Genomic DNA, 14,569 nt, shown 5'->3' on the forward strand with positions numbered 1-14,569 from the left:
GTAAAAATGTAAGTAGAAATGTTTACATTACTATGTTATTTTAGGTTTTTGAACCATTTTATTTATAACAACTTAAATTCAATTTATAAATTTTATTTACACTATACTAAATTACAAGAATTAACTTTATTTAGCAAAGATCCATTAAATCAAGAGTGACCGTTGTTCTGACTTGAAAAGTTGCATCATGGTTTCCACAAAAATATTAAGGTTTTCAAATGTAGTGATAAAAATGGTAGAGGTAAAGGAATGGTAGTACTTGTATTTAAAATAAATCAAATGTATCATTTTAAAGAAGCAAAACCGCCAAGGATTTGGCTAAACATTTTTCATAATAAATTAGCAAAATTCAAAAAGCACTACAATTTTCCCTGTTCTATCCCCAGTGTCACGCCAGACTGATGAGCTTCTGGTTCACGTAGAGGTGACTGATTTGAAAAGGATTTGAAATGTAATTTTTTGTGAAACATGATTCTTCAAAAGTTATGGGGCTGTACAGCATTAAGAGTAATATGTATTCATAGACCGTGCCTTAACATCTTCAATTATAAATCAAAAGGAGCAGTCCTGCAGGTTATTTATAATAAAAAATAGAAGTCTCAGACCAGACATCAAGCGGGAAATCAATTATAATCAGCAGCACGGTGAAATATTACAGTGATGTTAATGCTCTTATTTTCCAGTTCAGCACAGGACCATACGACACGCAAATCACAGCTATAAATCCACAGAGATAAACAAACACTGTCACGGTGCTAATCATAGAGCTAATAGTCAGAAAATGAAAAACCATAAAAGATCGAGGTAGAGTTGAAAGACGTGTCCTGTATTTCATTATTACATGATTAAGTATAAGAGAAAGCGTAAGCCTATAGTGACAAGGACAAGAGATTTCACTTCGCTGTGTTCGGAGATATGAAAAAAAGCAGACATGTCAAGGCTGAATAATAGGCAGGATAATTACATGTTAACAACAGGGCAATTCAATTGTGAAATATGCATTTTGTAGATAACGGTCAACACAGAAACACAATCTCTTTACATCCTTTAGGGCGTGATCTCATATATTTAGGTTTTGAAATGTAAAGTAACACATACACAGTTCTTACATTGGAATTGACAATGTAACACCAACCTACAGAGAGCTTATGATGCAACTAATTTTAGATGCACAAATCTTCAAGAGAAAAAAAAAATTCATGAAGAAAATTTAAACTATGCAATTAATTGATTTAATTGAAATGATAAAAACTGATATTATTAATGCATTTAAAAACACCCTTAAATGTTTCACACTAAAAACATCAAATTATAACTTCTTCATTTTGTTCTGACTTGATGATAATTATAATTAAAACTAGATCTTTCTGCTTGCCACACACATACAATATAGACATGAATCATGGAAAAGGGGCAGAAACGTCAATAAACCTACTGTTATATTAATGATCAACAGGTGACTAAGTCTGCAGTAGAGAAACTATTTAAACATATTAAACAAACCAGCAAATTCTCAGCTGCTCTATCGCGGATTTAAATGCTGAGTTTGCTTTTATCCACGAGCCCTTAAGCAGTACATCAGGAGATTGTTATAATGATAAAGATCCTAAAGGCCAAATGTATAATACATAATCTTTTCATAAAAGAGGTAGCTGGAGAATCAATGCTTGTATAGGCTGCATGTCAAAGAGCAAAGTAAAATCAATACTGGTTTATAATCTAAAAGTAAATTGAAATACCTGTATTTGGCAGCTGGATTATTATGTGTGTGAGACCAAGAGGAAAGTGCGTGTGTAAGCAGAATTTCTATTTTATTTATAGTCATAACACACATTCTCGTTCTCACCCACTGTGACAATCCATCAATGCAAGAACTAACTGTTGGGGGTCCGAACACAAAAACCAGCCCACTCTTTTAAGATCCAGAGATTTCTGTAATATCTACCCTGTGTATCAGGAGGACATGATGAAAGGACCATCAGCCACAATAACATCAAACATCGGTGTGTTTCATGTGCTTCACACACATCACTACCTCCACTCCACTCCATTAAGTTCACACACACCTCACTGAAGCCTGACTGTGCATTATCCAGACAGGACCTATTTTTAGCGATTTCCTCTTTCTTTTGCTTTCCTCCCTGGACTCACCTGCAGCACACTGCTCCTCATCTGCTCCATTTTCACAGTCCTGTTCTCCGTCGCAGCGCCATGACAATGACACGCATTTGCTCGTCGTGCCGCCACAGTCAAACTTCTCTGGTGGACACGCCTGTCGACCTATGAGTGAAAGCAACACAGAGAGATCGCTTAGAAATAAAATATCAACTAATGATAAAAGGCATATTCAATACAGTTTTCCAACCTTATCAACACAATGACAAATTTTCACAGAAAATGAAATTTCTAACATGATGTCAATATCATCTGTTCAAACAATAATATTAAAAGTTTGGGGTGTGAAGATTTTTTTTAATGTTTTTGGAAAGAAGTCAATAATGTGCACACTACTGCTCATAAATACAGTACAAACATTAATATTGTGAAATGTTATAGTTTAAAATAAAATGTATTTCTGTGATGTTAAAGCTAAATTTTCTGTAGCCTTTACCCCAGTCTTCAAAGTCACATGACCCTTCAAGAATCATCAAAAGGTCTTACGCAATACTGCCCATATAACAGTCGGCAGCGCATAACGCTCACGAACTCAGAGTTCCCCTCAGGGCCCTGATTCGACTATACCGACAGCAGCCTTGCTTGCAAGGCGGGAACCTCCAGGTTATAGAAGCTGATAAATGTAGACGGCGAGGCCCAACCTGCCGCCATCCTGCAAGGAGATCCCAGTAGACCACGCCCACGACGAGGCCACGCCCCTTGTGGAGTGTGCTCTGACGCCCAGCGGGCACTGAAGGCCCCTGGAAGCATAAGCTAACGCTATAGCGTCAACTATCCATCTGGATAGAGTCTGTCTCGAAACAGCCATTCCCTTGGAACGTCCACCAGACGAGACAAACAGCTGCTCAGTCTGTCGAAAAGCAGCAGAGCGAGACACATAAGCTCTTAAAACCCTGACAGGGCAAAGAAGACTCGAGTCTCTATCCTCTCCTGACACCGGCAGGGCAGACAGGGCAATAACCTGAGCCCGAAACGGCGTGTTGAGGGATTTCGGCACATAACCGTGTCTAGGTTTGAGTATGACCTTTGAGTCATTAGGCCCAAACTCCAAGCACGACTGGCTCACCGAGAGCACGTGCAGATCACCCACACGCTTCACTGAAGCGAGAGCCAACAAGAATACTGTCTTGAACGACAGATGCTGAAGACTAATTGATTGGATAGGCTCAAAAGGGGGACCTCCAAAACCGCCGCGAGGTCCCACATAGGGACTGACGGAGGTCTGGGAGGATTCAGCCTCCTAGCTCCTCTAAGGAAGCGGATGACCAAATCATTCCTTCCTATTGACTGACCGAGCGCTGTATCAGAAAACGCTGCGATGGCCGCCACATAAACTTTGAGCGTGGATGGGGCTCTGCCCTTATCCAACAGCTCCTGTAGGAAGGAGAGAACCTCCGTCACCTCACAACTAAGGGGTGAACATCCTCGAGCTGTGCACCAGCTGGAGAACACGACCACATTGAGGCATACAGACGTCGTATCGACGGAGCTCTAGCCTGAGTGATGGTATTTAGCACTCCCACTGTGAGATCAGCGGGCAACCGTTGAGCGCCCACACATGGAGGGACCACAACTCCGGTTGAGGCTGCCAAATCGAACCCCTGGCCTGCGAGAGGAGGTCCCTCCTCAATGGTACTGGCCACGGGGCGACATCTGCTAATTGCATCAAATCTGGGAACCATGGCTGGTTCTTCCAAAGAGGTGCTACAAGCAGTATTGAACATCTCGTTTCTCTCAACTGCGGAAGGAGGGAGACGGGAGGGAAAGCATAAAGCGGGCAGCGCGGCCATTTCCGTGACAGCGCGCTTTCGTTCTTTGAAAAGAACTCAGGGCAGTGAGCGTTTTCGTGGGACACGAAGAGGTCCACCTCCGCCCTGCCAAATCTCTCCCACAACAGCCGGACTGTTTGCGGGTGTAGAGACCATTCGCCCGTAGGAACATTGCCTCTGGACAGCCTGTCTGGACCCAGATTCTGTAGCCCAGGCACATGCACTGCCCTCAGCGAACGCACATTGCGCTGAGCCCAAACCAGGAGGCGTTCCGCCAGCCTGTACAGGTTTCGGGACCCGAGACCGCCCTGGCGATTTATGTAGGACACCACAGACATGTTGTCCGAACGGACTAAGACGTGGTGGTCCTTGATTTGGGGACAAAAGCGCATCAGCGCATTCTCCACTGCCAGCATTTCCAGACAGTTGATATGATGGAGCTTTTCCCGTTCTGACCACAGGCCAAAGGACGGTCTGCCCTCGAGCAGCGCTCCCCATCCCGAAGTGGAGGCGTCCGTCGACACCATCTTCACATTCGTGGAAGTCCCCAGGCTTACACCTGATTGGTACCAGCCGTTTGCTGTCCAGGGTTTCAGGGCTGTGACACAGCTCTGATTGACCTTGAGACGCAGTCGGCCAGACACCCACGCTCTGCGCGGCACCCGCGCCTTCAGCCAGAGCTGCAGGGGGCGCATGCGGAGCAGGCCCAGCTGCAGAACCGCAGATGCTGAGGCCATGAGGCCCAGCACCTTCTGACAGTGTTTGAGCGAAACGGTCGCGCCGCAGCGGAAAGAACTCGCTGCGCGCCGAATGCCCAACGCGCGCTGTGGTGACAGTCGCGCTGTCATGGAACACGAGTTCAGAACTATACCCAAAAACAGAATCGTCTGACTGGGGTTCAGCGAACTTTTCGCCCAATTGACACTGAGACCGAGCTTCTCGAGGTGATCGAGTAAAACGGCCCTCGTGATCGAGCCAGAATCAGCCAGTCGTCCAAATAATTCAGCACTCGCATGCCTCTGAGTCTGAGAGGAGCGAGCGCTGCATCCATGCACCTCGTAAACGTACGAGGAGCCGCGGACAAGCCGAACGGCAGGACTGTAAACTGATATGCCTGGCCCTGGAAGGCCAATCTCAAATATCGCCTGTGACTTGACGCTATCTGTACTTGAAAATACGCGTCCTTCAGATCTATTGACATGAACCAGTCCCCTCTGCGAATCTGCGCGAGGAGCCTCCTGGTCGTAAACATTCTGAAACTGCGTTTCATCAATGCCTTGTTCAGCTGTCTTAGATCCAGTACGGGCCTGAGACCCCCGTCTCTCTTGGGCACCAGAAAGTATCTGCTGTACAGCCCCCCCCCTCCTCGCTTTGAGCTCGAGACACAGGCTCTACAGCCCCTTTGCTCAACAGTTTTGATATTTCGGCCCGAAGTATGTGTGCTACTTCTGTTTTAAACGTAGTTTCGACGTGCACTAAGAAGCACGGAGGGCGTCGAAAAAACTGTAGCGAGTAGCCTCTCTTTATAATGCCTAGCACCCAATCCGAAAACCCCTGGAAGCGCTGACCATGCATCTGCATGAATGGCTAAGGGCTGGATGCGAAGCGCGCTCTGTTGATTGGGCAACGGCGGCGCTTGGGTGCGCTGCACCATGGGCGTTACGCCTGTGGCATTTGAGGCGGGGAGCGCGCTGATTACAGCGGGCAGATCGCTCGTCCTCGACCCCATCCCGGTGCTTAACCGATTGGGGGAGGGCTGAGCGGGTCCCGTGGGACTCGTGATGTCTGCGAGTAACTGTGGGCTGCAAGTGTGCACATTTACCACTTTCGACTCGCTGTCTGCCTGGGGAGAGCGTACGTGCATGGGTTTCGCTTTTACAGAAACCACGCGCCGTGTGTGACAGTGTATGTGGACACTGAGGAGTGGGCACGTTTACTATGTGGCGCGCGTGACGGATCTGAGTCGCTTTTATGGGCGCGGGCCCTGTGTGCAGGGCTGTGCTTACATGTGGAGATGGGCACTGGGGAGTGGGCATCGTCACTACATTTATAGCACCATCGGCCGTGGCCGGACGAACGTGCACGGGTTTAGTTTTTACAGAAACCACATGATGCGTGTGACATAGTGATTGTGGGCACTGAGGAGTGGGCACGTTTACTATGTAGTGCGCGCGATCGACTTGAGTTGCTTTTATGGGCGCGAGCCCTGTGTGAAGGGCTGTGCTTACATGTGGAGATGGGCACTGAGCAGTGGGCATCATCACTACATTTATAGCACCATCGGCCATGGCCGGGACACCAGAAATTACGCCTTTTTCGGGAAATATCTGGGTAGCCGTGATAACGGTTTCTGTGTGCAGGCAAGAGGGCAACCGCACGGGCTTGCGCATTGCAAAAGACGCTGAAACAGTCACAATCCCTGGAACTGAAACAGCGGCGCGCTTAGGTGAGAGTTCGGCCGCGGCGACTCGTACACCGGCGCTTTCCTAGGATGGCTTCGGGGCTCCCGGCCTCACCGTAATCCTCTGCCGCGGTCCCCGTGGCGCGGGGCGACGGCCGGTAGAGCGAGAACGGGGGTCTCGAGCTGCGTTGCTGAAGCTGTTGTGATAGCGGCTTTTGTGTGCAGGCAAGCGGGCAACTGTGCAGGCTCGCGCGTTGCAGAAAACACTGAGACAGTCACAATTCCTGGAACTGAAACAGCGGCACACTTGGGTGAGAGCTCGGCCCCAGCGGAACTCGTACACCTGCGCTTCGATGAAGCAGCCATCATGAGTAGTGCAGACGCAGCGTCATGCAGCAGGCTTTAGATGGCAACACCACTTTCGTCCGCCGTCCAGCAGAGGGCGGACAAAGGTGCGTCGCTATCGCCTGTTCCACCGGCGGAAGTGACTGGTAGTTCCTGTTTTTAGCATCATCCAGTGTGGAGAATGCTAGTGAGACAGACGAACGAGTTCGCGCTGAATATGGAGCGTTCAAAGCCTTTGCCACCTCCTCGTGAAGCTCAGGAAGAAATGAGGCGGGCTTTGAGAAGTACGCTCATCCGAAAGGAAAATACCATCGAGCCGGGAACGAGAGGGGGAGGGCGCTGGTGCAGACCACTCGCGGCCGAGACTCGTCGCGGCCATCGCGAGCACTCGCCCCGGCTCCTTCCCAATGTCAGCTCGTCTGCTGGGCTTCTGAGCAGAAGGCGCGAGATCCTCGGAGCTCGCCCAGCCCTCAGTGCCCGAAGCTAGCAGAGAGAGCGTGTCCTCTTCCCCCGACCGGCCCTGAGATCGACTTCCTCGGAAGACGCGCCGGCAAACAGCGGGCGCTGCCCATCGGGAAGCCATGCAGGGGGGGCCGGTGAAGCAGGGCGAACCGGCGAGCTCGGTTGAGCTGAAGACGGTTCCGGAATCCGCTGGAAGCGGCACTTTTACGGCGCCTCAGCGCAGCGGAGAATGCAGGCTCAGAGAAAAAGGCCAGGCGAGTCCTCAGAGTCACCATGGCAACAGCTCGCAGTGAGGGCATCCGCCGTCAACGAGCGCGAGCGCTGCATGATCTTCACCCAGGCAGGAGACACAGATGACGTACCGGTCTCCTTCGCTGAGTGGGGCTCTGATGAGCCGCAGGAAGGCATGGAAGGAAGACGCGAGCTCTTTTACGAGTGTGTGTCGCAGGGCGAACACACACACACATAAGAACAGTTGGATATAACAGAATTGAAAGGATATAGGCGCCGGACAGCGCAGCAGGAACGGCAGTGGAAGGCGGCGAAAGGCCAGCAGCTTCAGAATGGCTCGTCCCGCTGATATGCTTCTGAGACGGCGCTTGCTTCCTTCGTGATCCAGCGATGCATGAGCTTCGCTGAAGAGATGAAAAGTCAGGTAAGTCAGCCTTTTCAAGCTCCTTTTATAGGTTGGGTCACACCCGTTTCGGCGGGAAGTGGCAAGAAGGGCGCGAAGCGCCCTTATTGGTCTGATGTTGCATCAGCCTGCGCTCGATAGGCTGTGCAGTTGGCGCAGAACAAGCAAATGAGCGAACGAGCCGTCTCGCCTATGGCTGTGTAGTGCTGCAAATGCGCTTTACAAAAATACAAAATTAAGGATAATTTTTTGCTTCAGTATTTCGTGAAAAGAGACTTTTCCCGTAGCGTCTTAGCTAAGACGCAGTACGAGAGAGCTCTCGTAAGAGAACCGAGCATATACATACATATATATATATATATATATATATATATACTTTGATCAAATATATATATATATATATATATATATATATATATACAGTATATATATATATATATATACACACAGTATATATATTTTGTAATACTGTAAATGATCAATTTAACACATCTTGAATTAAGTAATTTCTTTCAAACAAAAAATAAATAAAACAACAAAAAATAAGTCTTTTTAATTTTTTATAATTTGTAATTATTATTAATGTAAAACTTTTACACAAATATTTTACCAATGCCATATTAAACAAACCATATGAAAAAACTTCTACAGAGTTGGAGTTGCTTTCTTTTTTCTTGTCAAGCCCCATCACACAAACACACATTCAATAAGACATCTCCATTGGCCTTATTGTTAACCAAAACCGAAGCCCATTGAAACATTTTCAAGTTGCTTCCCAGATCACACAGCATTCTTAAGACAGCTCCATAAATTATACATCTCTAAATGTCTGGGAACCCAACTACAAATCAATAGTAGCCAGACTGATTTCTCTCACTCCCATTCTTCAGTCTTTTAAGTAATATTCAGAGTATAAAAGAAGATTTATGAAGACCTTCTCACCGTATCTGACACCTCCAAGCCCATTGTTGCCTGAACCCTATCTATAATCATAAGAGTGAATGCCATGTCTCTCAATGGATTCTACTACTGTATGGCCTTCTCTGAAGAAATGGGAAAAAGACAGCTGTGAACGTCATTTGCGATATCTCTCCATCAGCATACAGCCATTGTGGCTCTGCAAATTGAGGCCTAGTCCTCATCTGTGGAAGCCATATTGGATCTGAGAATGCCAGAGGAAGAAAAAAAGTCCTATTTAAGGCCAGAGCTTAACCCAACACCGCAAGGCTTGTTGGTGTGTGACTAGGGAAATGTATGTGACAGAGTGGGTTTGTTTGAACAGTGTTCTGTGTGAGCATGCGAGCGTGTGTTTCTGGCTTTGTCAGCATGTGTCTGAATAAACTGAATGACCCATTCTTACTGTCTGGCTGACTGCTAGAGATAGCACAGCCTCATGGGAAACGCAGTCTGTCTCATCTCTTCTCTCTCCTCGCTACCCCTGAAGACTACTGTGCCCACAGGGCTTTTCATTCACTGCTCATAAAGCCCTGGCTTCCTCTTGTTCACACAGCTAAATTCTCACAGAGGTTTGGTAAACGCACCACAACCAGTGTAAAATAAACAACACACTGGGAATATCATGATTATTTTAATGCACTCTAATCTGCTCATTACACTTCCTCCAGACAATCATTAGGCCAGTTTAGTGATCCATCCTTATGAAAATATTAAGGCAGATGTTTTAGTAGTGTATTTTAGTAGAGTCACTAAAATTCACTATATATATATGCATTTAATGTGCATTTAATTTAACACACAGTTAAAAATTTTTTTATTTCTAATAAAAGCTCTTCTTTTGAACGTTCGATTCATCAAAGTGGTGCTTGATGCTGTAGCTGTGAAGAGGAAGAATTCAGAAAGAGATCCTTCATAAAAAATATCACCTGCATATATCCTCAGGTTAAGAATATAACATTTAATAACTAATAAAATTATATTATAATAGAACTGCCACAAGCAAATATTACCTTAAGACCTCTCTGGCTCCGATTGTTCTATAACTCTAAGTTGCATCAGAATAACACCCACACTGCTCTGATAGATGAATTTAACTGTAAGAAAGAGATGGACTCAAGAAGTTCTCTTAGGCAGTATGAGCCAGAGGTCAGCACAGACTCAAAAGATGATGATGCACTCCCTGACGATTAGAGACGCTCTCAGGCAACCACGTAAAGCCTGTGGCCCTAAACTCAGCAAATAATAGTAAACTGTCTGACAGTGGGATAAACTACAACAAAGCATAGATGCACACAGTCACCATCAAGCTTAATTTAAAGAGCAAAGCTGAGGGGTCTCAGAGCACACATTCATGTGTTTAGTTCTTTATGAAGACAAAATAAGAGCAAGCTCCACTCATACTCCGTGATCAGTTCAACTCATTCTGACTGCAATGCAATTCCTCCTGGGAAAATGAAGTTATGGAAGAACCACAGGGAGCGGATGAGATTAGATTAGCATATTTATCTAATAATGTAAATCATTTTCTTGGTGCGGGTGTAACATTGTTAATCTAAGCTGGGGAAATTACATTTTCTCAGATGTGCATCAGCACGCTCAAAGAAATAATCATTAGCTTTGCACAAACCACATTATATAAGGGAGCCAGTTTCAGTCAATAGTGTCCGAGTGATGAGTTTCACAGTCAACTAAATTCAGATGTTCTTGTGAGTGGTGAGAATATGCGTGTCTAAGTGGGCATTGAAGCATCTTCCATTACGCCTTTCTCCTTTACCTAAATGCATCATAAGCCTTTATGGCTAAAAGTATCTGGACACCCCACAAATAATGGTTTGGCTATTCCAAATACAGTATATCCATCAACATAAATGCTTTTAAAAGTATATTCAAAACATTCAAGGTTTGTCTTGACAACCATTGCTTTGCTAGGTAAATATAAAAAGGTAAGCTAAGAATTATAAAAAAAACAATTTCTTTAGTTTTATGAAAACTAACAGAAAATAATAAATTCCCTACTGAACATCTCATAACACTGCTTACCTGAACTCTGGTAAACACTTTTGGGATGAATTGGAATGCTGACTTAAAGGCCAGACTCAGTCATATAACATGTGACTTGACTTCTCAGCAGCAGTATAGCATTAAACCTTAAGATGTGAGTCTGGTTTGGAACAGTTTGGGTAAGTTAGCTATAAAAGTTGTGTTAGTCCTTGGAAAGGTCATTTCTAATCAGAGTATGAGCCTCCAGGACTTTTAGTGGACATACCTTTATCACAAATGCTGATGGCTGCACACTCACATGCCACTCAACAAGAAGAGGCAGCGCTATCGACATGCTTATCGACAGCTTTCTGGAGAACCCTTTTGATCCACAGATACAACTCTGTCCAGCACGGTCAAGGCTAGCAGCATTCTTCACCACAATCTCAGAGTTTCAAGAGGGTTATAGCAGTTGAAGTGCAAAATTGTTTTTATCTGATGCTAAAATACTTTCTCATAACCCAGCTTAATATGCAGAGACAAGTATAACAATATAAGAACTCATCCCTTGTAAACATCCATTACTTTGTAAAATTCTTCATGGTTAAAGGGTTAGTTCACCCAAAATTGAAAATTAGCCCATAAATTACTCACCTTGAAGTCATCCTAGGTGTATATGACTTTCTTCTTTCAGATGAATGAGTTATTTTAAAAATTGTCTTTGATCTTTCAAGCAATTCTTTTATATATATATATATATATATATATATATATATATATATATATATACACACACATATATATATACACACATATATATATACACACATATATATATATCTGAGAAGTTTCTGTCACTCCACAAAGTACAGGTAACCAAAACTTAAAAGACCATAAAGGCGTTGTAAAATGAATCCACATGAATCAAGCCATTCAATCTTGGTCATGTGAAGAGATATAATCGCATAATATGATGATTTAGTTATTTACCTAAAAAAATGATTGTCACAAATACTGTACATACATAGAGCACATCACATATGGTAAACATGGAACATTAAAAATGTGAGCGTGATGTACATATTCCAGTATTTTTCATTTCTAATGAGCTACATGTCTGTTTATTTGTGAGTAGAAGCCCAATTTAAATCTGTTTAAATCTCTTCACAAGACAAATTAAACCAATTCAGATGGATTTGATTGCATTTCAAAGATGACTTTGTATGTGTTTGGAATGAAATAATGACAGAATTCTTTATTTTTGGGTGAACTATCCTTTTAACAACACAATGTAAAGAAATCACATGTGCTAACAGGCTAATATTGACAGTCCTAGTTGTCCCCAGCACTCTCAGAGGTAAACAGATGTCAGTGAAACCTGTCAATCCGACGGTGCCGTACACAAAGCTTGAATAACCGGAATAATCTGTGGACAATCAGGATGGTCTTAACAGTCACACTTCATTGATCCACTTTGTCTTCACTTTATTGACATTTGCCACTGAACAAGGAAACCTAATTCTGATTTATGATACAAAAATGCACTTTAACCACCTGATGCAGACGTGTGTGTGTGTGTGCCTACACAGTAAAAAATGGGGTGTTAATTTCTCAGAGTAAAGTTATTTTAATCCAGAAAGAGTATTTTCAACATTTTGTGGAGTAAAGTTGCTCTATCGGTGGAGTTAAAAGTGAGTGTAAAAATCTGCAGAAACGCAGTGACAATTTCAACTCTACAGCAGTGATGAATACCCGCCATTCTGCTGTGCTTATCATTCGTTTGGCACGCATTTCGGTGGAGGAAGATTGAGAAGGAGCAACTCTATTGCTAGGTGAGTATCCTGTGCTATCCACACCAAAACGCAATTTTTTTTTACTTTACATAATTTTAAAAGTGTGCTGATATTAGTTGAGGTCATATTACAAGTTATAGCAATCCGTATCGGTAACATAACTGTGTTTCTTTATGTGTTGCAATATTTTCACGAATGAAGTTTGTCAGAATGATTTATGCTTAAAATAACGTTAACTCGGTCACTATAACAACAAAAGATTTAATACAGTTAATAGCTATTCTTAGCGAACGTATTTTTTAGCTTCCCAGGCAACGTATCTAGGTTTATATATATCGTTACTGGTAATGTTAGCATGCTTCTGATAGTTAATGTTAGTCTCATTAAACGATAACTTAGATCACTGATTGCGTGACGTGTTTGTTTAACATGGCTTAACAATTTTAAACTGGTTACGGTTTGAACTAAAATAGCTAATGAGCTAGCTAACTTTGGCCTTTGGCACAGTTATTTGGTGCAGAAAATATAGATTACGTTATATTCAACCAGCACAATTTTGTCTTCAGTCGCCATTTGTAACTGCAGTGTAACATCTAAGTAATGCATAGTGCATGAGAGAAATTAATAGGTAACTCTTTGTTGAACCAGCCCTAAATTATGATTTTGAATATATATTTTCTTTGTTAACAGGGGCAAAATGCTGTTGCGTGTTCAATTCGGGGAAGAGCAGAAATACGTGAAGGTGTCTGAGCTGACATTCGATGCTTTCTTGAAAGAAGGTGGGTAACTTACCTTAGGTTAAAGCTATAGCCTATATATCACGCAATGACAAAATAATACAGCTTTAACCAATTATGTCATAATATCTAGTTAGGTCATTAATCAATTGTGTTGTGCTTTATATTTTCATTTGCATATAATTGGCTGCAGATACTTGTCTTGCTTCATTTAGGGAATACATGAGGCAAACTTAAATATGAACTTGGTTACTTGTGAGAAGGGAATGCATGGTTTTTTATTACAATTTTTTTAAACAGTGTGTCTAAAATTCAACGTACCAGAAAGCAGGCAGCCAGACATTAAGGTGTATGACCAGTCAGACACAGAAGTTGACACAGAGGTTTTTGAAGAAATAGTGAAGGAGTCACCTGGAACTCTGAGAATCATGCTGGGCAATGGAGGACTTGGTATTCATCCAGACAATTCACAAATTAGTTTATTTAGTTTAAAGGCTGAAATGAGAACATTTATTGTCTTAAAATACCGATAACATTTTCTTGTAATATGTTTCTATATTTTGTACCAATTTCATAATGAACAGGTGCCTCTCAATCATCATCATGCTCGGGTACATCTGATGACACCGTCATCCTGAATTTCACAATGTGTGACCCTGTTGAAGAAGAAGCTGCTGCTGAAGGAAGCCAGCCTAAAAGGCCATGCCACATAAACTATGAGGCAAAAGCGGTAAGTGGTGGAAATCGCTATGGCAAAGTTGCTTATATTGTTAAGTCCAATCTGAATGTTGTTTCACCATGGGAAGTGTTCTTTAGATAACAATTTTTTTTAGAGCTGAAACAACGAATCGATTTAATCGATAAAAATCGATTATTAAAATAGTTGTCAACTAATTTAGTCATCGATTCGTTGCTAAATAACTTTTATTTGCCGTAAGCGGCTCATTTCGTGCATATTTCAAATCTGCGGTGACCAAAGTGTGGCAGTAATGAGCCACCGGAGGTTTTACTCAGCCAGTACAGCAGGAGAAGTAGCGAATAGCCAATAGCTGGCCTCGTTTTATGTCACGTGCTTCCCGAACAGCGTCTCTGCAGCATTTAGCGGGATGTGGGAGACTGGGAGTACTTTACTTTGAGCCTTCAAAAAAGAAGAGTAACCTGTAAACTCTGCACTACTGAACTGTTTGAGGGGACGTTCACATATCGCGTCTTTTGCGCGCTCAAGTTCATTATTTCCAACACCGCACCGCATCGAGTTAAAAACATCTCAACTTTTCAGAATGCTGCAAGCGCATCGCGGGTCATGTGACAAGAAC

General features: G+C 43.4%; 1 protein-coding gene and 1 long non-coding RNA gene across 5 annotated transcripts in view; one reads left to right on the forward strand and one right to left on the reverse strand.

Moving 5' to 3' along the window:
- The window catches only part of LOC132161127 (low-density lipoprotein receptor-related protein 8-like), a 174,114-nt gene that overhangs the window by 52,153 nt on the left and 107,392 nt on the right, over positions 1–14,569 (reverse strand). For all 4 annotated transcript variants that reach the window (XM_059570940.1, XM_059570939.1, XM_059570938.1 and 1 more), the window contains exon 4: positions 2,152–2,280. In XM_059570940.1, the coding sequence (XP_059426923.1) occupies positions 2,152–2,280 (129 nt within the window). The remainder of the gene's footprint in view (positions 1–2,151; positions 2,281–14,569) is intronic.
- On the forward strand, positions 12,405–13,940 carry LOC132161131 (uncharacterized). Its single transcript, XR_009438103.1, has 3 exons — positions 12,405–12,555; positions 13,207–13,295; positions 13,838–13,940. It is a non-coding gene; the product is annotated as an uncharacterized LOC132161131 (long non-coding RNA).

This window comes from Carassius carassius, chromosome 17 (assembly GCF_963082965.1).
Source record: "Carassius carassius chromosome 17, fCarCar2.1, whole genome shotgun sequence".
In the NCBI taxonomy this organism is placed as follows: domain Eukaryota; kingdom Metazoa; phylum Chordata; class Actinopteri; order Cypriniformes; family Cyprinidae; genus Carassius; species Carassius carassius.